Below are 24,798 nucleotides of genomic sequence, written 5' to 3'. Positions count from 1 at the left end.
AAAAAAGAGAAAGGAAAGGCAAGTCATATCTTTGGTTTAGAACTTAAGTGGTTTACTTTCATACTGAACAAGATAAATTAGCAGCAGTCACTGAGGAATTTTGATATAGTGTGTTTATTTTATCTGTTTATTAGAGAATAAGAACAATGATGCAAACTGTTGCTTTGTTCAATGCTATCACATATCTCTTATTTCTATGATTTATTCAGATATTACACATATTCACATATAATTTATTCATATATATATATATATATGTTTAGATTAGATGATAAAGTGCTTCAGCTGCATGTATTGCTAAGTCTTTCTTCCTATTTTACAAGGGAAAGACTCTTGTGGAAAAGTGGGCCAAGTTAATCTGTAATTTCACATGATTTCCTCTACAGATATCATGATTATTCAATTATTACATAGAAAAGCAAATGATAAATTTCTTGAGTGTACACCCTATATTGATGATGCCTTATCATCATTATTCCCTTAAATATAACCAAATTTTTTCTTGCAATTTTTCTTGGTCATGACAACTCCTGCAAGGTGTGAACAAAATTATACATTACTATGTTTTCTCAAGTAATCATTTTTTAAGCAATAAAAACTGCATGACTGATTTATTCATATAATTGGAGGCTCATCATTGTTTATCTTCTTGTACAGCTCTTGGACTCAGGCTGGATGCTCAGTCCTTACCCACTATATAAGAGGGAAGAGCAGGAAAAATATCCTGGGGAAGGGATGACATTAGAGAGAGAAAGAATGGAGGGTTGGGAAGAAACTCTGGGAGTTCTTGGCCCCTACGAGAATGCCTTGCTGGAAATGGAAGCTATTGGGAGAGAAAGGCTGGTAGCCACCTTCCTGGTTTCTACTACTCTTCTCCCATCCTCACAGGGGAGGGGCTTAGCTCCCAGTGTCAGTCCTAGGGCTCTCCAAGCAGATAAACACTGATGAACCCACACCTGCAGTTACCAATATCCAAATATCAATTAGTATTTATACAAATTAGGTAAGAATAGATAGCCTCTCCCTCAAATATATCATGATCAAAATGTACTGTTTTTGCTGGATCACATTCAGTGATTAACAATAGCTTAAGAGTGGCATTTACAGTTTATGAAGGCTTTTACATACATGGTATCACTTGATCTTGGTAGAACTGTTCTATAAAACAGCCAGTATGAGTACTGTTATTACTGTTTTACAAATAAGGGAACTGAGACCCATGGAGGTAAGTGACTTGGCTAAGATCATGCAGTAAGTGGACTAGCCAGGGCATTCATCTAGATATTTTGGACTTGACTCCATTCTAGGCCCAAATCAAGTGCCTCTACTGAAGCCTTTCTTCATTTTCCCAGTTGTTGGTGTTTTCTCCCTAACTGTTTTTCCCCCTTACAATAAGTAGTATACTTATTTGTACCCTCCCAGTGGACTATAAGCTCATTGGGATCAGGAACTTTCTGTTTTTGCCTGTGCATGCCCAGGACCTAGCACAATACCTTACAAATAATAAGTGAAGAATAATTGTTGTTATTATAGCAAATGATGCCATTCAGTAAACGGATTATATCTTTGTTAAGGGGAAAAATTAAATTAGACTATCAGAATTCATATAAAACATTTAAGTATTAAAACATAGCTAGCTAGTTTCTAAGAAATGTTAATAGGCAAACTAGGAAGAAAAAAAAAGCCTATGCAGTAACAACAATTGCCTAGGTTTTCATTTGAACCATCTCTCTGTATTTCATTAATTATTATCACTTCTTTCTCTAGAAAGCTATGCTTTTTAGGAAGGCATTGAGACTCCACACTTCAAAGATTTATTCTGGTTTTAGATTTTACTATTATTTCTTCCTCCTTCTAAACCAGAAATAGATGTGTGTTTAAAATAAAACAAGCAAAATAATTGATCACATAGACCCCATTTCCATAAAAAATGCAAATAATTTGCTCTCTTCAGATCGTCAATACTAGTTCCTACCGACCGAAGTACTAACTTGCCCCAAAAAAGAATTTTTGAGGAAAGTTTACTGTCTTTTGTAAGGTATTCATAGACACAATGCTAACTTCTGTTTTGATTTATATCCCCAAATCTCTTTCTATGTGCCTCAGGTTGCACTTTTCAAATTAAAAAAAAAAAAAAAATCCCCTCAAACTTTTCTTAAAACACTCCACAAGATAACAATGATATTGAAACAATGCCCATTAGTTAAAAATCCAAGAACTAAATTTTTATATTACATTAATTTTGGAAGCCTTACCCTGGTTTCGCTTTCGCAGAAGACATCACTGTGTGCAACACAGGCAATCAAGGAGCTAAAACTGTAGTTAAAATTTCTAAAATGCATTTTGCCTTTTTTTTAACCACTAATGGTAAAATCCCAAGTGGAGTACTTTTTAAAGAAGCTACAAGTTCCTTCGGTAGAGAGTATTTATAAAGAAAAGCAGTCTGGCCCCGTGGGGAAAAACAGAGTAGCTTTCAAAGTATCCAGTTTGGGACAGCAAATTCCTGAATAAAGTCCTGCATGCTTACAGGCAGTCAGGGACAAAATGTAAGCTTCTACTGGAAAGAGGTGACGTCAGCACATTAGTCACTTTCCCTATGCTAATTAACTTTGCTCTGGGAGGATGGAAAAAACAGCTGAGGTTTGCACAGCAGCTGCTTTATCAACTCCTTTTGCAGCATAGTTTCCATTGGTAGTAATTCCATTCAGTGCTCAGACAACATGCTCCTCACTTGAATGGGATGACTCTCTCTAAGATGGAAAATGTTACTGCAGAAAAGGACGAAGGTCTATAGAAGTAAACAGTAATTACCCTCAGGGAAATTTCAAGGGCTCTTGGAAACTTGGAAACAAATCTCTCAGCATTTGTAATCTCTGTGCTTTCTGAAAAACTTGAGATTCTGAAATGCCTTGATCAATAAATCTAACAGTGAAATTAATTTTGAAATATAATTTTTCTAATTTAACTTTTGACTGGATGAATGTTTCAATTACTATTTACTAAGTTGTGTTTCAACTCTTTATTAAGGGAAAAAAAAAGGATCCTTCAAGTTTATTTTTACAAGGAGTCAGAATTTCTTTAGAAAATCTTAAGCTTGACCATTCTTGCTGTCTGAAATCTAAAAGTATGCTACTCCTAGATAGACAGAGAGACAGATACACATGCACACATGCACACATGCACATACATGCACACAAATCACACAATAATGAGACTTCTTTCTTAAACTGCATGGGGATCAGTGCTTTGAAAGGGAGAAGAGAGATACAGCCTTACCTGTAGACCAAAGTTCAGTTGTACTTTTTTCATGTAAGATTATACATAACCCTGAGTGAACATACTAGGAGAGTTAAATTTTTTTGAAGCTTTCCACTTCAAACTATTGTCAAAATGCTAAATTTTTATGAACTCAAAGGACTAACAAAGTACTTCCATTCCTTAACAATCCTTCCAATTTCTTTTTACAATGTATGTATATAGCCAGATTATTTTAAAAAGCTTTGTCTAGTAAAGGGCATTTGGACTTTCAAAATAAAGGAGTGCTGGTGGTAGCAATAAGAATGTAAATTTAAAAATGAATTTTGAAGAATTCTTAAAACTTTGTGAGTGGTTTTAAAAAACAAGATAAAAACTTAAACAGTGAATATATTCCACCCAAAAAAGCCAAACATAATTTTACTAAACAAGATATTTAATTGTGATGCAGTTTGACTAGCTGCCAAATTATGTAGATTTTCTCATACCAATTAATCATCATTTTCAATCTGAAAAGATCTAAATGTACACATTTTAAACCTCCTGAAAAATAAAGGGCATAATAATTCCCATAGCTAATGTTGTTCTTTGAGGTTGCTGGGTACTGCTTATTACATTGCCTATTACTGAAGAATTTGCCATTCCACTGCCAAGATTCAGTTGCTTAACCTGGACATAGATTTAGGGCTTGGGGTGGGGTGAAAGGAGGCATTCTGGTTCTTTCTTTCTTTTTTTTTTTTTTTTTTTGGAAGCCTTTAATTTCTTACCCCCCTTTCGAATATCCTCCACCCATTCCATCATCTTCTCTCTCTTTTTTTCCAGTTATGTGAGGAAATATAAAACATTAAAAGTTTTTTTAAAAAAAGAATTTTCTGGTCCAAATGTCTCATTTGCAGGTGAAGGAATTGAAGTCCAAGAGATGTGAAGTGACATTCACAAAGGCACACAGAAAAGCTGTCATGTGTCAAATTCTATTTCTAATTCACTTTTCTAACCAAAAGAAGAATGCAAGTAAAAAAAAAAGGTAGTCAGGCTTGATAGTCAGAGAACAAGAAAATTATATGAGAAGAAATAAAAGGAAGAAGAGGAAATTCTACCTTCATTGCTCTTCCAAGCAAAGTTAACATGAGTCAGCTTGAGAAAAAGCACCTAAAACAGCAGCAATCAAATTATGTTTTTAGTTATGTTTTTAACATTTGCTTGATGATATAGAGGCAATAAATGAAATTATCTGGCACAGCCTTACCTGAAGACCAAAGTTCACATGGACTTTTTTCATTTAAGATTACACACAAACCTGGGTAAACATACTAGGAAAGTTAGCAAGATTTTAGATTTCATGATTTTAAAATTATCATTCTACATAGAAAGAGCACATTTCTTACATAAGGCTCCCCTTTCCATCATAGGTCAGCATTTGATATAAGATTTCATTTAAATTTACTTTGGTGGAGTGGTTAGCATTCATTTTTTGGTGAATTGCTGCCATTTAAAGCCCTAGTTTCCAATGACTATTTCTGGTGGCCAAAAATTGCAAAGAATCACTGAAAAGCCTTAATATGGTTGAAGGATTTTGTAGTTGAGTTGGATTAGAACACTTCCCATGGCAAAAAGATCCCCCGATTATGTTCTTTGACCTCTTGCTAAAGGGCATGTTCAACCAAAGGTACCTGGACCCTTGTGACTATAGGCTGTGCCAAAGATGAAATTAAGTCAAATCTGTCAGTAAAGATTTATTAGGTGCCTACAATGTACCAGGCATTGTATAAAGAGCCAGAGATACAAAAAAAAAGGTAAAAAAAATAATCTCTGCTGTCAAAGAGTACACAGAATGAAGAAGGTAACAGCATGCAAACAATTATGTTCAAACAAGACAGATTTAGGTTAAATTGAAATAATCAACAGAGAGAAGGCACTAGATTTAAGAGGAATCCAGCAGTCTGTTTCTTTTGATTGTGTCACTAGGGACTGCCAGTTCTCTTTTGGACTTACAAAGGAAGGGAGAGGATATTTCTTTTCTAGGTCCTAGGCAGCAGTTATTGTAGCTACATGCATATGTCAGTGAGAACTTGAGCTTCCCTAGGGAAGCTGGCAACTGGATCTTAAGTCCTTAGCTGCCTTTTCTGCTCAACATTTCTTTTCTGGGGCACAGGTGATGGAACAGTGCTGTCCTAAGGGATGGATGTTTCCAACCTTGGTGGCTCAAGAGAAGCAGAGTCACTGAATTGGGTGCCATTTCCAAGTGGGAGTTGCTCTCTACAATGATATCCTTCTCAGAGGACGAGTGGACCACTAATAGGAAGCCCAGAAGCTGAGATGAGGTGAGAGAGCATTCTAGGCGGTGAAAATGTAGAGTCTGAGACAAAGTACTCTAATCCAAACATCCCACTTCAATTCCATAAGAGAAAGACCACTGACCTGAAAGTCAGGAGCATGGAGTTTTGGTCTTGGTATTGCCCTCTTACTAGCTGTCTGAAAGGATAAAGTCACTTAACTTCTCTGTGACTCAGTTTTATCATCTATAAAAAAAGGAATTTGGCCTAGTTGATTATTAAAGTCTCCTCTCCTTCATTTATTCTGTGATTCTTTGATACTGTTACCATCACAATAGTGATCTATGTGAACAATCGTTTTTAATTTATAGTTATCCTTTAATCTATCAATTCTCTTTCCTAATAGTTTATTCTTTAACTTTTAGACAAACTTTGAAGTGGTGTGTCAAGTATACACTAGCCTCTGAAGAATAAACATATATACATAAAAAAAGTAAAAAAGTGGGGGTTGGATTAGATGATCTCTAAGATACTGCATATCATCACCATTACTGATTCAGTTATAAAGATAGACTCTGTTTCTATTTGTAAAATAATACAAAGGGTTGGCCATGTAATCAGGGAGTATGATTGATTAAGGTCCATAATACTAATCATATCTACTGGAGAAATGGAATTAACAGGGGACTACCAAGAAGTTTCTGTGTATTTAGGTGCAAGAACTTCAGTAGGTCCAAGCAGACAAGTTCAGGAACTGAAAACTTCAGAGGCAAAGGGCAGTGTCTGAATGAAAAGCTGGGTCCAAACAAAGAGTCACAAAAGTTCAACAAGGAGCTATAAGAAGAAAGGCCTAGAGGTGGAATGAAGTTAAAGCCTTGAGGCTTTAGTGCTGGATTAGAAATGAAGGTTTGGGGTAGAAAAAAAAAAATGATCTTAATTTGCTGTACTGGATCTGTCTCATGGAGAAATGTGAATGTTAAGCTCAGCTGTGTGTAGCCAGCTTTGCCTGAACTCCCTCCAGCTGGAGAGCTTCCTGCAAGAGCCCTGATCTTCTTTTACAAGTGGAGTCTGTGTCCATGGCCTCCAGATAGTCAGACAATCAGATAAAACCCTTTGTTCTTATTTGCAAGTATGATCTAAATAATTTGAGAATGGGAGTTTCCACAGTAATCAAACCATACCATTACAGCTTTTTGAAGCCACATATTAATTAAATATGTTCTCAGAAGAACAGAAAACAAAAATAAAAATAAAAGGCAAGGCTAACTGCTACCTCCCCCCCCCCCAAAAAAAAAAAAAAAAAAACCAAAGCATAACAAAAAACAATAAACCCACAACAACTTCAAAATAAAAATAAGCACTCTTTAAATGTTTGAGTTAGCTTAAAGCTTTAGAAGAAAACTGGAAGCTTAAGTGTTTTTCATCTGGATTGTAAAAATTACAAATATCTTTGACGTCCTTAATTGCACTTGCAAAGTATCATTTCACATATTTTCATTAAGAAGTTTTGGAGGGTTATTTTCAGTATAGCAAACAAGGAAAAACTGAGGTTTATGCTGAACTCCATTATTCCTATTACAGCATTCCTACATCCTAATTAAAGTTACCTCAACTCTTCCATTATAAAGCACAAGGAGTTTATAACTCTACCTCAAAAATATGCTGTGGGCTGAGAACATATGTACATATAACTGACCAGAAAGAAAAAAAGTTTTGACTTAGATATGCAAACTTAAGCCTGGTAGAGAATGAAGCAATCTTTCTGGTTCTTGCTCTCTTCTATGCTCCTAATTAGGACGAGTCGTATGTAAAGGACAATGACACAACACATTAATAACAAAGGTGTCAATTTAACTCCAAAGCTAAGAGAATTTCAATTTTAGGTGAACTTTCAGCTTCTAGGTTGATAAAGAATTGTTATTTAGTATGCTTTTCCATTATTAGGTACGGCAGCATTCTCTCCACTGCTGAGATTATACAAAAGAAATGTGTTATAATTCTTTTTCTCATAAGGTCAATGATGGATCTAGAGTGGCATAAACTGAGCACTAATAGTGCTTAATAGTCCATAGTATAATAGACCAAAAGTATAAGTAAATGATCAACAAAAGTCAAAAATATAGTTTCATCAGTTCAGGGGCTAAAATAAAAAACAAAAAGGACTATTTTCTATCTTAAGACTGGACAACCTTTAAGATTCTATCTTGTTAAATTCTTTGTTTCTAATCCCATTAATCATAGTTTGCATTCCTGTTCAAGTTTCCTTATTACCTCAACCTTTTCTTAGCTGGCAAAGGTTATCCATTCTTTTCTAAGTTATTGGAACCAACTTAGCGAGGAATGTTTAAGATGAAGAAAAAGCCAAAGGCAAATCATAAAGACAATTAATGATTCTGAAACTACAAAGTGAGCATACTTTTGTAACATCTATTTCAAAAGTCTCTTTCTACAGAGCTACAGTTACAATTATGATAGCTTTAATAACCAAATGTGGAAACAATATATACTACGTTGTTGAAATGGTAGTTTTTCACTATCAGTTTGGAGGATGTCTAGAGGATGGATTGAGAAAAGTTTAGTATTATGACTTGAAAGATTCTGGAGAAGACAGAGAAAAAGAAGATGGAGAAACCTTTTTTTTTTCCTTGATGGAACTAATTTAATCCTTATCTTGCAAAGAAACCTTATTTGCTATCTTGAATGACCTGAATGATGTGGAATTATGCTTCTAGAGGTGAAGTCTTGAGAATAAGTGTCAAAGATAGCTCTGGCTATGACTATACTCTCAGTCGTTGAGTTGTTGTAGTCTTTGTGACCCTATTTGGGGTTTTCTTAGCAAAGATACTGGAATGGTTTGCCATTTCCTTCTCCAGCTCATTTTAGAGATGAGGAACTGAGGAAAACAGGTTTATTATATGACTTGCCCAGGATCACATAGCTAGAAAGTGTCTTGAGGATGAATTTGGTTCATGAAGATGAGTCTTTCCCAGTTATTTATCTAGTATCCAGTACTTTATCTATAGCTCTACCTAGTTACACCTCTATCAATTAAACCCCTATAATTATGTTGTTGTTTTATTATTGATAAATTATTTATTCAGTGACTTCAGTGCTTATTTAATCCAAGAAGATTAAGGGACTTTTCCATTTATTAAGTTAATATGATCAATTGTTAGGGACTCTGGGCTTACTTGATTCAGAAATGTTGAAATTTTATTAGTGAGAAAATATATAAACATGGCCTTGGATTATCTTAAACTGGAGATGACAAGATAAAATATGGTATGGTAGGAGCTTTGTTGACTTTTGTGTGAAGAGCAGGTAGGGTGTTGAGAACTGTCATTTGATGAGGATGTGTGATGGGGACATGTTTGCAGCCCCTTTGGGACAATTTTCATAGTTCTTTTCTTCTCTTTCAACCCTGCCCCTTTGCTCCTTCTGACCTCTTTTCTACGGGCAGCTTTGTCTAGCATTCTATATATGGGGCAATAACTCAAGAAGCAGATGAATTAAATTGGCCCTGTAAAGGAAAGAAGGCATTTAGCTTTTTTAAATGCTTCTGCAAATAAATAAGATTTAGCCTGGCAAGAAACTTGTGTCAGAAACTTTACCAAAGTTCTTAATGCCATCTGGGGAATGTCTTAGTGATCCAGCTAACTATCTGCTATCCTTATTCTGGAGAGGGAGAGTAGTATTTTACTGTTTTATCTTTTTAAATTTCCTACCAGAAAAAATAAGGTTAATTATATTTTATGTTCTACAATGCCTTACTGCATTTTAAACATTGAACATGAATTGCTGGACTGGCCTAGTTTAGGCCTGGTTCACAAAATATGGAATGGATCAAATAGTGGTGTTACTTTATCCTATTTAACGTTGTGACATTTTGAAGGGGAAAAAAAAAAAAAGAAGAGTGAAGAAACAGAAATATATTTACTTGGTGATGATCTGGGTCAAAGCAACCCTAACTTAAGCTTGGCTGTTAGTTCCCTCGAGTCACTCTGCTCTGTTTACGGATTACTATAGCCTTGCTGATTAGTGGATCTAGTCAGTGTGATTGGATAACAAGATCAGAAGATGGAAAGGATTCAGAAATCATTCAATATAACTTCTTTATTATATAGACCAGGGAACTGAAACTCATAGAGATAATGTGATTTACATGTGATTACATATACTTATGTGATTATATAAGTAATAAACATCAAATCCAGGACTTTTTCTACTTTTTCCACATGCTGCCTCCTCCCACTGGTAGTGTAAGTTGTAAAGCTGGTATTCAAATCCAGGTAATGACTCCAAATGCAAAGCTATTCTTTTTCCATTACACCACTATTAGCATTAAGGTAATGAGAAGATGGGACAATGGATATAATTCACTAGATTGTCTTCTTCAGCTGAACTTGGCATTTGTTCTTGGTTTGAGTCTCATGAGACACGAAGCACCTGGATAATTCTGACAAACCCAAACTGACTCATTCACACGTTAAGTCACTTCCCTTAGATCAAACCTGATGGGATGGTCTGTTTTCCACGTTTATAGCTAGCCCAAACTTGAATTGTTTAAGAGTACTGTATTAGAGGTTAGGTGAGATAGAAAGTTAAAGCAAGACAAAGTCCTTGCCAGTGGATAGAAGGGATGACATACACAAATAAGTATAACAAAACAGAATTTTGTAATAAGAACATAAAAGAAATGGAAAGTGGAATGAGGTACAAAGTGGTGCTAAGTAATATAGAAGCTTGCAGAAAGAGAAAAGGGAGATCGGAGAGGGTTCAGAAGGATGTAGCATTTGGGTCAGGAGTCAAAATATTGATAGTGATTCAGCAGGCAGAGAACAATAATATAGGCATAAAAACTTTGTATTTATTTCTAAGTGAAACTTAGATAATCAAAAAGGTAGTTATCAGTTGGTAAGCTCCTTGAGAGCAGACATTGTTTCATTCTCATTTGGTGTTTCCCACTGCCTAATATACACCCGGGCACAAATTGACAGAACACTAAAAGTAAAAATTGATTATGATAGAAGACAGTGAGGCAAGGGTAAAATTGGATATAAGCCTTTTGTCATAAGTGTGATCTAAAATCCCTTTAAAAAACTGAATCACATCCTGCAAAGAGCAATGAGTGTTTCGTATGCAATAAATAGTGCTAGATTCACATGGTACCAAGACCCAAATAGAAGAATCCCTTAGTTTTAAGGAGCTTGCATTCACTAACTTCTAAGAATAATTTGTATCACGCTCATTTCTGGAGGCTCTAAAACTGTTTCTGCCAAGTCAGAAATGTAGTAGCACTTTTGTTACATCCACAGGTGCTTCAATTCAATTCTGCTTATATGTTATATAAAAATATCAGTTTATTTCCTGCTGAAATCAAATGTAAATTAAAAACAAGCACACTGTATTCTGAAGTAGCCTTTAACTGCTAGGAAAAGTAATTATGATACCATAGAGGAAAATTAATGGCAAAAAATTGACACAGGTCAAGAAGCAATTCATTCTTTCCCATAGTTTACAAAATAATCACCCTACTGTGAGGATTAATTGTAGTTGTTACTGGGAACTGAAACCAAAAAACTTATCTGAAGGATAAGTTTAGGGTTAACAGAAAGTGAAGTGATGGTGGTGGTATTTTTAAATTTTAATTGTATTTAAATATCGTCTATTCAAGGAGACTTTTTATTGTTTTTTCTTTAAAAAATATAGATACTGCCAATAATATTATGGCTTGATCACTCATGACAAAAACTATCAAAAAGTCATGCCTGTCTGTATTCCTTCCCCCTCTAGTCTTTCCATTAGTCTGTGAATCAGCAGGACTAGGGACTGCCCTGATCTTTCTTACTCAAAAGGAAATCATCATAATAGTGCTCATAGGATCCTTTGTAATTGTAAAATTAGGCGACTTCAAGGTCATTAACACATAGGATCTTCTGTATCACAGAAGAAGAAATATACTTACTCTATCCCAAGTATTAGAAGGGAAGAAGACACAAAGGAACCCATTTAGGTTTGAAATAAGGACAAATTCTCAACTGTTAGAGTAATTGGAAAGTGCAGAGGGATGGCTCCAGAAGTAGGTACCTTCTTATCGGAAAACTTTGAATAAGGGCTGGAATGACTTCCACTTGTTAATCATAATGTAGGGAAGATTTCTGGCCAGTTATGTTTTGAGGTAGCTGGCCTCCAAGATCCACTCTACTGCTCAGATTATGTGAAATATTTAGAATGCCTAATGAAAAAGAATATATCATTATAGGAAACTAGAATCACCCAAAGTCTTGTGAATAGTAATAACATACTACCATAACCTCCTTTAAGTTTATGAAATGCTTTCCTTCCAACTGCCCTGTATATTAAGTAGTGCAAATATTTTTTGCACTATTTTTTTTTAATCAATGAGGATATATATATATATAGAGAGAGAGAGACTCAGATAGGGTTTAAGATAGGATCTTCCCATGGCTAGACAGTTTTAAGTGTTGAGCTGTGATCAGAACCCAGGTTTTAAGACTCCCAAATTTAGTACCTTATATTAATCATCAAAAATAGTATAAAAATATTACAACCTTTATATTAGCCACTACTTTAGCTTATAATATTTCAGAATGAACAGAATAAAATTAGCTTATTTAATATAAGGATAACCAATTAACATGCAAGCATTTATAAAAAAACAATAAGTATCAAGTATTGTGTTAACTGTTTGGGATACAAAAGCAAAAAAAAAAAAAAAAAAAAGGCTGCTTCTTACAATAGGGGAGACAATATACAAAGAAATACATACAAACAAGAAATGCACAGGGTAAACTGGAGATAATCAATGGAGGGGAGATAAGGAAAAGCCTGTAACAGAAGAAGGATTTTAGTTGGGATTGGAAAGAAAGTCAAGGAAGCCAAACAGAGGTGGAAAAAGGAAAGAATTCCAGGGATGGGGGACAGCAAGTAAAAATGCCCAGACTTGGGAGATAGAGTGACCTGTGTGAGGAGCAGTAATGAATGTTACTAGACTACAGAGTATGTGCAAGTGAGAAATGTTTAAGACAACAGGAAATAAGGAGGGAAACATCCAAGTTATTAAGGACTTTGGATGGCAGAAGAATTTGTTTAATCTGGAGGTTATAAGGAATCACTGGAGTTTTTTGCGTCATGGTTCTATTTTATATCTTTCTAAATTTCTTTATAATTCTCTTTTTTATTTGAATTTTAGTGGGTTCCATTACATTGTTTGTTATATCAAAGTTTTTTCATCCAATCATTAACTTTTGGATATTTTGTTTATTTCTAGTTCTTTGAAATTATAAATAATATTGTATTAATTAGGAACAAATAGTAATATATAGAAACCTGTGTCATCCTTGTATATATACATTGGCTATAATTATACATAATAGGTTTATTATTTTAAAATAAGTTAATTTTTAAAATTGCCAGTTTCAATAACAGTACATATTGATAGATAAAAGTCACATATGCAAAAGCTCTTTGTCTTGGAAAATGTTCCTCATTAACTTTTTAAAAAATAAAACCTTTTTATTTTCAAAATATATGCAAAAATAATTTTCAAAACTATTTACCTTTACAAAATCTTATGTTCCAAATTTTTCTTCCTCCCTTCTCTCCACTCTCCTAGACAGCGAGTAATCTAATCTATATTAAACACATGCAATTCTTTTATACATATTTTCATATTTATCACGCTGCAGTAGAAAAATTAGGTCAAAAGGAAAAAAATTCCTCATTAATGTTTAATAGTAAGAAGTAGTCCTGAGACTAAAAGTTTTGACAACAGCTACCACGTTATGAATGCTGTCTCTCAGCAATGAAAAAAGCTGCTTATAAATTTAAAAATACTAGAAAAATATTATTTAGTCTTTTTATTTACAAATAATTTCTGAGAGAGATAATATTCCCATTTACTTTAAAAGGCAGTTAATTAATTTTTCAATTTAAGGAAAATAACCAGAAGATTCCCCTCCATATAAACCTTAAATTTATTCTCTAACAGAGATAAATATATATATTTAGTTTTTTTAAAAGTGGTCCTTTATAGAAATTACGTATTACCTTTATCAAAAATCAAAGAGGATTTAAAAAACCCCAGAAACACCATATCTAAATCTCGATCAAAAGTCAGAGAGTAAAACTGTAATAAGAACAATTTAGTTACAACAATGGAATATTCCCTGAGGTATACATTTCACAAGAAACTGTATAATTCCATTTCAGATGTTAAAAAAAATGTTGCATGGAATAATTGTGTTTTTCCTTTGGGAAGGGAAATAGGAAAGATATATGTAGTTTTATCCATTAGAAGTTCTTAGTTTAAATGCATTACTCAGAAAGGGGGGAAAAATTATAAGTACAGTCTTCATGGTTATTATGTAAAAGAATGCCACAAAAGAGGAAGGGTCTTCTGCTCCCATTAAGGAAGAGTTTAGTCCTAGCCTTTTACAAAGAGGTCTCAGGCTCCTTGATTCATTGTGATCCTACTCTAGAGTACAACACTGGGGGAAAATGTCTTTAAAGAAACTTATGGCTCATGACTAAGATTTCCTCAAAAGGGATCATTAAAGGGGGCAGCTAAATTGTGCAGTGGATAGATCACCAGCCTTAAAGTCAGGAGGACCTGAGTTCAAATGTAATCTCAGACACTTAACACTTCCTAGCTATGTGACCTTGGGCAAATCACTTAATCCCAATTGCCTCAGCCAAAAAAAAAAAAAAAAGGGGTGGGGGTGAATAGCATACAAAGTAGATTAAGCATAGAAAAGCTCTATATTTCCTCCATCATAAAAAAGAAACATTTAAAATACAAAAATTTTCTAAGTGCACAATGACAAGTGTTTAAAGCATGGAACAGGTAAGCTCCAATGGTCTTGTGATGGAGCCATCTACAAATCTAGAAAGAGGGCTATGGGAACTGAATGTGGATCACAACATAGTATTTTAACTTTTTTTGTTGTTTGCATTTTGTTTTCTCTCTCATTTTTTTCCTTTTTGATCTGACTTTTCTTGTTCAGCATGATAATTATAGAAATATGTACAGAAGAACTGTACATGTTTAACCTATATTGGATCACTAGATGTCTAGAGGAAAGGTGGGGGGGAAGGAAGGGAGAAAATTTTGGAACATGAGGTTTTGCTGGATGAATGCTGAAAAGTATCCTTGCATCTATTTTGAAAATAAAAAAGCTATTATAAAAATAAAAAAAATTAAAAGATTAAAATGTTTTGATCATTGGAAGAAAACAGATGATGCCACACAAAAAGCATCTTGTAATTAGCTGACACGATCAGATACATTTCTGGGCCTAAAGTGTCCAGTAAGGAATAAACCTGTCTAGTGGTAGAACACCAATTTGGCAGATTCTCTTTGGAAACAAAATGATTATATCCTTTTTAAATTTAGAACTTTTCTCCCTCAATTCCTCTCTTTCCTCCCTCTTACCTCTCTCCTACCCCTATCCTCATTGACTATGTTATTGGTAGGAGATAGCACAAACAACTAGAAGCAGAGAAATATACACAATGAAGACAGACTTAGAAGGTCATAAATAAAGAGAGCCATCCAAGAAAGAAAGTAGTATCAAGAAGCGTGACATCTTGTATTAGTGAAGAATGGAAGCTAGGACAAAGGAAATAACTTCAGGTAAACAGAGCTATGAATTATCTTGTGCTGTGTGCTCCCTACCCATATGCCTCAAACTTTGAGAACTCTGTGCCAACTTCTTACTGTATTAGGTGGTGAAGACCTTTTCTAAAAAATATTACTCTGGCTGACTGATATTAATGAGAAGCACAGAAGTGGGGGCTTGTGAGCAATAATACTAGACATCTAGTATTAGATGTCTAATCTCTCTCTCAGGGCAAACATGCACACACACACACACACACACACACACACACACTAACATTCTCTGTCTCTTTCTGTCTCTCTTTCTACAACCTTGTATTGTATTGTATTAGGTAAATACAAGTATTAATACCTGCATTTTTATTGGTAATCTAAAAATTTCCTAAGAGATTAAGTGACTTACTAGAGGGCAGATTAGAATCAATCCAGGTATCTCCACTTCAATTCTAATATTCATTTATAATTATAACTTTTTATTGATAGTACATATACATTGGTAATTTTTTACAACACTATCCCTTCCTTGCACTCCCTTCTGTTCTGATTTTTCCCTTCCTTCCCTCCACCCCCTCCCCTAGATGGCAGGCAGTCTTAACATGTTAAATATGTTATAGTATATCCTAGATATAATATATGTGTGCAGAACCGAACAGTTCTCTTGTTGCACAGGAAGAATTGGATTCAGAAGGTAAAAATAACCTGAGAAGAAAAACAAAAATGTAAACTGTTCACACTCATTTCCCAGTGTTCCTTCTTTGGGTGTAGCTGCTTCTGTCCATCATTGATCAATTGGAACTGAATTAGATCTTCTCTTTGTCAAAGATACAGAGGGAAAATTTTAAAAATCATTTGAAATTATGTTCTCTAACTTGGAGATAGTATAATGGTAACCCGAAGAAGGTATGTTCTGGTCTTGGTACCATTTAGTACTACTAACCATTTGGAATATGTTGAAGAATCAGTGTTCCTCAGAGTCCACTTTTTTTTGTCTTTATTTTACAAATAAAAGTATAGGTACATACAGTACAGTTAAATGACTTGCTGTGAATCACACAGGTAATAAAGGCAGAGTTAGTATTTAAGTTCAGGTCTCCCTGACTCCAGATACAGTGCTTTTTCTGCTACACAATGTCTTTGTGCTTTAATTTGAATGAAATATCATGTAAAGATGAAGTTCAAAGTTTTGGTGCTAATGCAAGAACATTTCAGAAAGTTAAAAAGAACAGAATGATGCATTGTGGCAAAAAAAAAAAAAAAATCCCAAAAGCAGGAAAACAGTTTTAGTCTCTTTTTTGCCATGTGATCATGAACAAATCAATCTTTTGGTTCAAGTCTGACCATTCATTAATAGCAAATAATAGCCTTTGCCTCTGTGTGTGTATTCCATAAATAAGCTATGTGTTGTATTGTGACAACTTTTATAAGTTACTCTGAAACAGAGTTCATCATGTCATATTCATGCTGTTTTCTGTAAGAATTTTTACAGACCTCTATCAATGAATTACAACTGAATTAGAACCAGAAAAAAAAGTGAATGATTCAAATCATTTGTTCTCAAACACAAATTGGACTTATTTTATATGTTATCTTATTTTAGAGATATTTGTTATGATGACATTTCAAGGTTATAAAAAGGACAGTGTAAATATCTCTTATAAGACTAACAAGTAATATTAATCATAACACTTCACATGCACAAACATATACTACTTAGAGGTTTAAGAGCGTTTTGATAATTTTGAATTGACAGAATGGAACATCTCATTAAAAAAAAAAGTCCCTCTTTAAAGAGAAAAGAAAACTTCCCCACAATTCTTTTTAAATTTGTTCTGTAAAAGTCATTAACTTTTAAGTTTTTGTGCCAGGCCCTGAGGACAAAACAAAATAAAAAACAAAAACTGAAATAGTTTCTATTTTTAAAAAGCTTATATTCTTTTTGGATGGGGTTGGAGAAGTAGGACAACATGTGCATAGAAAAGTAAATATAAAGTACATTAAAAAATACAAAGTAATTTTATGGGCAAGAAGCATTAACATTTGGAGATATTAGGAAAGCTATAATTTAGAAAGGAGATGGCACTTATTTGGCTGGGCCTTCAAGGAAAGTAGGGATTCACAGAGGTGAAGATGAGGAGTGTTAAAATACAAAGGAATGACAAAAATACACTCTAGTTCATAGCCTTATGTGGAACAACTTTCATTTACAAAATAGTGGCTATTCAGAAGTCATTTTAATCATTTTTTTTGGAATGAAGATTTCCTTTTAGAAGTTATATAACTGCTATTATTGTTACAATGCCAAACAAATAGATAAATTCAAGCTCTCTCGTTTCTTCTCTCATAGGATGAAGGAGATGGTAACAGATTTTTATAAAAAAAGGATAAGAACTTCAAAATAGTTAGGATCTGACAAGTATGCCTTAGACATTTGCTAAGCGAGTTCATTGATCTTGGTATATCACGTGATTACAGTCACCAGAAATAGGTGGTCTCTTTCACCTGATACTCTTCTACTAAAAAAATAAGTACACTCCTACCAAAAGCAGAAGTAGTATAATTACAGTTTGCATTAAGGTTTTTATAGGGGAATATTTGAAAGAAACCATGAGGTTAGTTTAATGATAGTTCCAGTTCACTGAACTATGGCCTAAGTTGCTACTTCAAGACTATTTCCATCTCCAAGTACGTGTTTATGGTACAATGTATATTTAGAGAGAGCCCCACATACCAGAGTAATGACAAATTATGAGTACTCTGTTCACATATATAAACATATGCTACATACAATAAATATAGTAACATAATATTATATAATGTATAATAAAATAAAGTAAGATAAGTGGTTTTATGACAGTGATTAACACGGACTTTTCAAATCCAGAATTCTAGGCAGTATTTCTCTTTCTTTAAAGAGAAAAAAAGGCCTAAAAATCATTGAAAAGCTTTCAAAAGAACTCATCATAGTATAAGAAATCCATCATAAAAATGTCAGAACTCTTATCAGTCACTCCATTATATTTCTGACCACACATCAGAAATGTTCCTCTTGCAATAAATATTATATTTTACTTTATTTCTGCTGGTTATCCTCTAATAGGAATATACATGCAAGTTATCATTCCAGAAAATACCTATAATAGCTTCTTCTTTAAGGGAGGGGGGAGGCAGAGAGTGGGAAACCATGACAAATGCTGAATCATCTCCCCAATGATTTTAAAGTAATAATGTCCATTAGCTGTTTGAAAATTCCTCAATAATGAAATGACCAATAAGAGAATTAATCTATTTCTTAAGAGAACAATAAGGGCAAAGACAGGATGTCCTTTTGCTCTGGCTTAATAATGCTTTAAACAACACAAAACTTATGTTAAACAGGAATTAAAAGAAAAATCCAAATCCACATTCTTGTAGTTCTAAATACTTTAGGGGTTCTAGCCTGTTCTTTTATTAGAGTAGGAAAATTTTCTTTAGGAAATCTCCATACTCCCAAAGTAGATCAGAACCTATTCTTCAACTTATTAAGACAGTTGCTTTGGGCACTGAGAGGATATGTGATTTTCTTAGAGATCTATGACCAATAGTTGTAAAAGAGGGAGCTGGAAACCTTCTGACTCTGAGACAATTCTCTAGGCTCTCTATACCCGGTTTGATTTTGATTTTCTACATATATAAACTGTTGGGTTTTTTCTCTGAGCTATTCTGATTCAACTCCTTTTAACTTTTTTTTATAAGCCTGAGTCCTGAAACCATTAGCATTTTATCCTTTTATATCTCAACACTACTTTTGAAAATTTATAAACCATTCTTTCTTATTTCTAGAAAGTAGAGAAAATGAGCAAAAGCGATGTTTAGAGAAGACAAGGTGTGAAGCAAAGAACAATTGCCTACAAATAGGAATACCTGTTTGAGCTTTAGTTCAGCTATTCTCTTTATCATCTAGAAACATCATTTAATCACCATCAGCCTAATTTCTCTCATTTATAGAATGAAATGAACATTAACTATTACATAAAGGTGAGAGTCTCAAATGAGAGAAACTATTCACTCTAGGTTTCATGGTACTGTTCTCTTTCTTCTCTGCTTTCTCTCCTCTCTTTCCATTTCCCTCCCTTCCTCCCTCCTTCCAAATCAAGCCTATCGAATCCATGTCTCACAGAACTCTGTCCTAGGAACCTCTTCTGTCTACTTTTCAACTATTTTGCTTGGTGATTTCATCAGCTCCCATAATTTCAATGACCACTTTCCTCTTAAACTTCATTCTCACATCTCCAAATGCCTACTGGACATCTAAAACTGGATGTTCTACAGACATGTTAAACTCAACCCTTTATCTTTTCCCCCCAAACTGTTCTCTCTTCCTAACTTTCCTATTACTGTGGAGAGCACCATTATCTTTCCAGTCACCCAGACTCACAACTTAAGTGCCATCCTCAATTCCTGTTTGTCTTACGCCCCATATCTAATCAGTTGCTAAGCCCTGTCTTTTTTTTTTAAACATCTCCCACACAAAGTCCTTTCTATCTTCTGACACTACTCCCCATCCTGATGCAGGCTCTATCAACTCACTTCTGGACTATTGCAATAGCTTAATGATTGGGTTCCCTGACTCATCCATCCCTAATTCCAATTTAACCTTCACTTAGGGTCAAATCTAGCTCTTCAGTCAGCAGTAATGCATTTTTATTTACCAATTGATCATTAGACTCAATTAGCTTTTAACAAAGAAATTTGCTAAAATGGTATAAGGAATAGCTGACACAAAACATTTATTCCCAAAGCTTGGGGCCCGGCCCATCCTTTCTTCAAATATAGTGTTTATGGGGGGAGACTCAAACTTAAAAGTAAAAAGGTAGTGAAAGACATGTGGGAAACATGTGACAACAACTTCTGCTCCCAGAAGTCTTCCTTCATAAAGTATCCTACAGCTGCTTCAGATATAGATCTCTGCTTATATGCCTTGCAGATCTGGTTCATTTCTTCAGTTTAGAGTTGTGGCTTTTCTCCAAAAGAGAGGGTCATGTTCCCTGATGTGGTCTCTTTCTTTATGGTATACTCATTTAACCCAAATCAGGAAAGAACAAACACCAAGAAAAAGAGAAAGTAACAGAGCCACATGGCCACTAGATAGGAAAATGGAATCAAGTGCCCTTAATTGCAATCCCCTATAACATCGGCTCTAAATTGTTTAGTCACAATTGTTAATGTGGTCAGAAGCAGCAAGCCACCCAATACTAATAAGGGCCAGTCCACTCATATTAAATTTGTGTTCTTAGTGTCTTGTATACCTGAGTGCTTCACAAATGTTTGTTGAATTAAATTAAGTTTAACCTATATTTTGGTCCTTTAGAAGATGAATAAAACAATACACTGATAGAGAACACTAAAAGAAGGGGAAAAAGGATCAGAGCTGAGAGCAATAAAATGGAAATTAAGAAAATAACTGAAATGATAAGTTTTTTAAAGGGCACAAACTTGATAAGCAATCATGATCCTGCATTAATTTAACAAAAAGAAAAGAATCCATTCAAATGTAAAAACCTATTTAGAAAAATCACCAGTTTAAAAGAAAAAAAAATTAGATAATCTTCATTCTAATAAAATAAAATAACCAATTTATACCTAAAATTACAAAATAATTAAACTGTAAAGTTCTCTATAATTCTGGACTATTAAGAGTCAAGAGTAATATATTACAGCTGAAAAGTCCATTACATATAATCTAGCACAACACCCTTATTTACCAAGTGAAGAAACTGAAGTCTGAGATTAGGGACAAAACTGGAGCCCAGGTCTTTGGAATCCTAGATAGCTGCTTTCTCTAGATAAACATGAGGATGCCCAGAATTCAACAAAGAGAAATAAATACCTTTCAGCCCTCTATTTGAAACTTTTAAACAAGCTTCAAGTACTAGGGAACTTGCATTGGCAACACAATCAATATTGCCTCTGTGTACTGATAATTATTTTTTCCTCAAAATTTACTAAGGCTCAAGACAGATTACCTGGAGAATTGAGGGGGAGGGAGGTAAAAAAAAAAAAAAAAAAAAACCCAAACCCCTAAGTTAACCATATAGCAAAAATAAAACTTCACATCAGTGATGTCAAATTACTAAAAGGAATTTGGGATCTCTTGTTCCACAGTAAATTTCAATTTTATCTCGAGTGAAAAATTGAAAAGTAAATAAGAATCTGGATTTCCAGTTTGTTACCCACATGATTTCCAGTATTTAAAAAAAAAAAAATCATGGAAAGCAATAATTTCCTGACAGCAGACAGCTTATGCTGATCATTGAAACACTTCTGACTAATTCATTCCATGGTGTAGTTTTCCATATGTGACTCATGACCATATCCGTTTTTTTGCCATCTGGAATAATTTTGAAGAAGGTTATTCCATATGTAAAATGTACAAATAATAAAAGGGCTGGGGCACTTTTTGAATCTTAAACATAATCTCTAGAAAACTATTAAAACCGCATAGGATTTAGATGAACAAAATGAGTCATTTCTGGGTCCTATGTTCTAATTAGAGATCATTGTCCAATTTTATTTGTTTTTGAATTAATAACTGGCAAAAATATAAATATAACTTTAAAAAAACAATTTAGGGGGGGAAAGAACAAAACAACAGGGGAAAAAGGATTATCATTAAAAAAATAAAAACAAAAAACTCCAAGAAATGCTACATAATACACATCACAAAGTAAAAATAATAACTTTTAAACTCCTCCTTTTGAAAGAATTAAGGATAGTGAGAAGTTGGTTAGAGATTACCCATTTCTTTCAGTTTAGCAGAGAAAATACAATTTAATTTTGAGTTTTTAAATAATTATGATGTAAAAAATTTACTCTAACAGTACATGAATTCAATTGATATCTCTTGGAAATGTTTATTTCTTATAATGGTGGTGGTTAAATTAGAATGGCAAAATATCCTGCAAAATTTCCAAAGCATTTTCAGATTATTTCTAAAAAAATATCAACTTGCCCTCAGTGGATGAATAAGCATTACCTAAATATACATTTATAGAACTCCCAGAGAATGATAGTGAATATTATTAGAAATATTTCAAGTCTCAAAACTACTAATGATCAGACATAATCAATATTACATGAAGTATGCAAGGACAATGCTGAAAAGTATTCTTTTATTGCTGATAAAATTTTCATTTGTATATTGATGGAGTTCTTACTTTACTTAGATACCATCTTCTGAAATCATCATCAAATTTCATTGCTTCAAATTTAATGTCTTTTACAAAAGGACTTTTCCACAGAATATAACCTATAAGACCTTATGCATAGCAATCCAATACTTAGTGCTTTTAAAGCTTATTTCAAAGTGGTAAAATGTTTTGTTATCATTTAACTGATGAAAAAATTGAAAGTGATATGATATGCCTAAAGTCATCAGAGTGACAGCAGCACAACTAGAAATGAAACAGGAATTCTGACTTTCAGTGTGCAGCTAGATAAAGCCAATGAATTCCTTCTCAGAATGTTTTTAAACACATAAAATACCTAAGATTACAAAGGAAATGAGTAAATTAAAATAGTTTTCAAAATACATTTTTTAAAGTCCATGGACCTTAGATTAGGAACTTTTAATCTAAAATGAAATAGGTTTCTGAGATTCCCAGGCTTCCAGAAGTAAAAACTACCTCTCTGTTAATGAACTATAAACCTTTACATTTAGAAACAAAAAAAAGGCACTGGGAGATAGGGGAAAGGAATGAAGCAATTTATGAAGTACCTAATTTAATGAAAAGTTCTGTGCTAATCCTTGGCCTGCCATTTTATCTCTGGGAAGAGATGAAATTTAACTATTACAAGTTTTCCCTCATAGTGTTTATTGTCTAATAAATAGGATTATGAGATCCTGAACTGACATGAGGGCAAGCTGGACCATGAGTTTACCCAGAGCACTCCAGCCCCCTGGAAGAAGACTTGCACCAGAGCAAGAGTAGGTAGATTCCAAGTAGGACACCTGCAGATCCATATCAGGGCACTACAAAGAGACATCTGTCCCAGCTTTGCTGCTCACTACCGAAGTCTGGATCACAGATCTGGGATATACTGAGAAGAGGACCTAAGCATGGAGTGGCATTCTTGAGCAAGGAAGAGTCTTGGGCTACTGAGAAAGCAGGAAATGATGTGGCTCATACCACAATTGCTGAACAAGGTCTCTGATCTAACATCTAATCCCAGGTTGCAGAATAACTGAAGCAGCAATATGAGATTAAAGGGGAGTCTACAATTCTACCACTGAACCACCAGAGCTTTCTAGCTAGCTAATAGGGGGCTAAGTCCAGTTGCAGCTGAGTCCAGTTAAAGCAAAACCCAGGTCAGGAACTTGAAGAGTTCAGACCAAGTGAAACCAAACAGACTTTGTCCCAGATCAGATGCCTTTGAGAGCACTGAAAACTTTCAGGTTCTAGCCTGTCCCTAATATCCTAGAATAATATAATGCTCCATACCCCAACAAAACAGAAACAAGACCAACCAAGATTTTTTACTCCAGAAGTGCTACAGGGTCCAATCCTAACATCAACTCTGAAGGCAGAAAGTAGGCTAACAGGCTATAAAAACAGGCCAAAAACAAACAAATAAATGATTCCATCATAATGAGATATTATGATGGCAGTAAAGCTCAAGACACAAATCCAGAAGAGAACTCCATCAAACCAACAAAAAAAGCCTCAGAGAAAAACACAGCTTAAGAATTCCTAGAAAAGATGAAGCAAGAGTTTAAAAAGTCTTTATAAATGGAATGGTATTAGTTGAGGAAAAAAACTGGAAAAGAAATGAGAATTATAGAGAAAACAATTGGAAAGAAAATTAACAGCTTAGCCTAAGAAGTTTAAAATCTTGCCCATGCAACAAATTCTCTGAAAATTCAAATGGACCAAATAGAAACGAATGACTTCATGAACCCACAAGAAACTTTAAAAGTTAGTTTAAGCACTAAGAATATAGGAGAAAATGTAAGGTATCTTAGGTATCAAAACAGATTGAAGAAAAAAATTAATAATAACTGGACTATGACCACAATCTAAACAAACAAAAAATCAACAGCAACATAAAATGAACCTAGATATCACATTTAAAGAAATCTTAAAAGAAAAAAAGCAATTACTAAATGTATGTATTACTGTCAAACTGTACTAAGCATTAGGAATATAAATACAAGTAGACAAGTAGATAGACAATCTTTGCTCTTAAGGTTCTATGAGGTATGAAAAGGGAGAGAGGGGAAGCAACACAAAGGTGGCTGGACTAGAGATTCAAAACAATACTCTAAGTTCTGTCACTTACCAGTGACTAGCTAAGTCACTTAATATCTTGAGGCCTCCTATTTTCTCATTCTCAAATAGGAATAATAATATCTAAGCTACCCAATTCAGAGGACTGTTTCTGGGATCAAATAAGAGATTATATAAGATAATATGCAATATAAAGAGTGAAGAGTATGTGTGTATGTGATATTAATCACTTTTCAGGGATTCAAAGGATTCTTGAGGACCATCATACCATCATAAGTTTCAAACTGGAAAGGACTTAAAAGCCATCCAATCCAAGCTTCTTTCTTTCTCTTTTTAAAAATTTATATATAAATATACATGTATATAA

At 34.0% G+C, this 24,798-nt stretch overlaps 1 protein-coding gene across 5 annotated transcripts in view; it reads right to left on the bottom strand.

The window, feature by feature from the left end:
- The window catches only part of RCAN1 (regulator of calcineurin 1), a 101,131-nt gene that overhangs the window by 14,198 nt on the left and 62,135 nt on the right, over positions 1-24,798 (bottom strand). Inside the window, exon 1 of one of the 5 annotated variants that reach the window (XM_012544386.3) lies at positions 2,256-2,889. The exons of the other annotated variants lie outside the window; for them this stretch is intronic. Within the exon in view, the coding sequence (XP_012399840.1) occupies positions 2,256-2,342 (87 nt within the window). The 5' untranslated portion in view covers positions 2,343-2,889. Of the gene's footprint in view, positions 1-2,255; positions 2,890-24,798 lie in introns of those variants that run through there. 5 annotated transcript variants of the gene reach the window in all.

This window comes from Sarcophilus harrisii, chromosome 3 (assembly GCF_902635505.1).
Source record: "Sarcophilus harrisii chromosome 3, mSarHar1.11, whole genome shotgun sequence".
Taxonomy (NCBI): domain Eukaryota; kingdom Metazoa; phylum Chordata; class Mammalia; order Dasyuromorphia; family Dasyuridae; genus Sarcophilus; species Sarcophilus harrisii.
The sequence above is the reverse complement of the archived record's forward strand: the minus strand, read 5'-3'. Positions and strand labels throughout refer to the sequence as shown.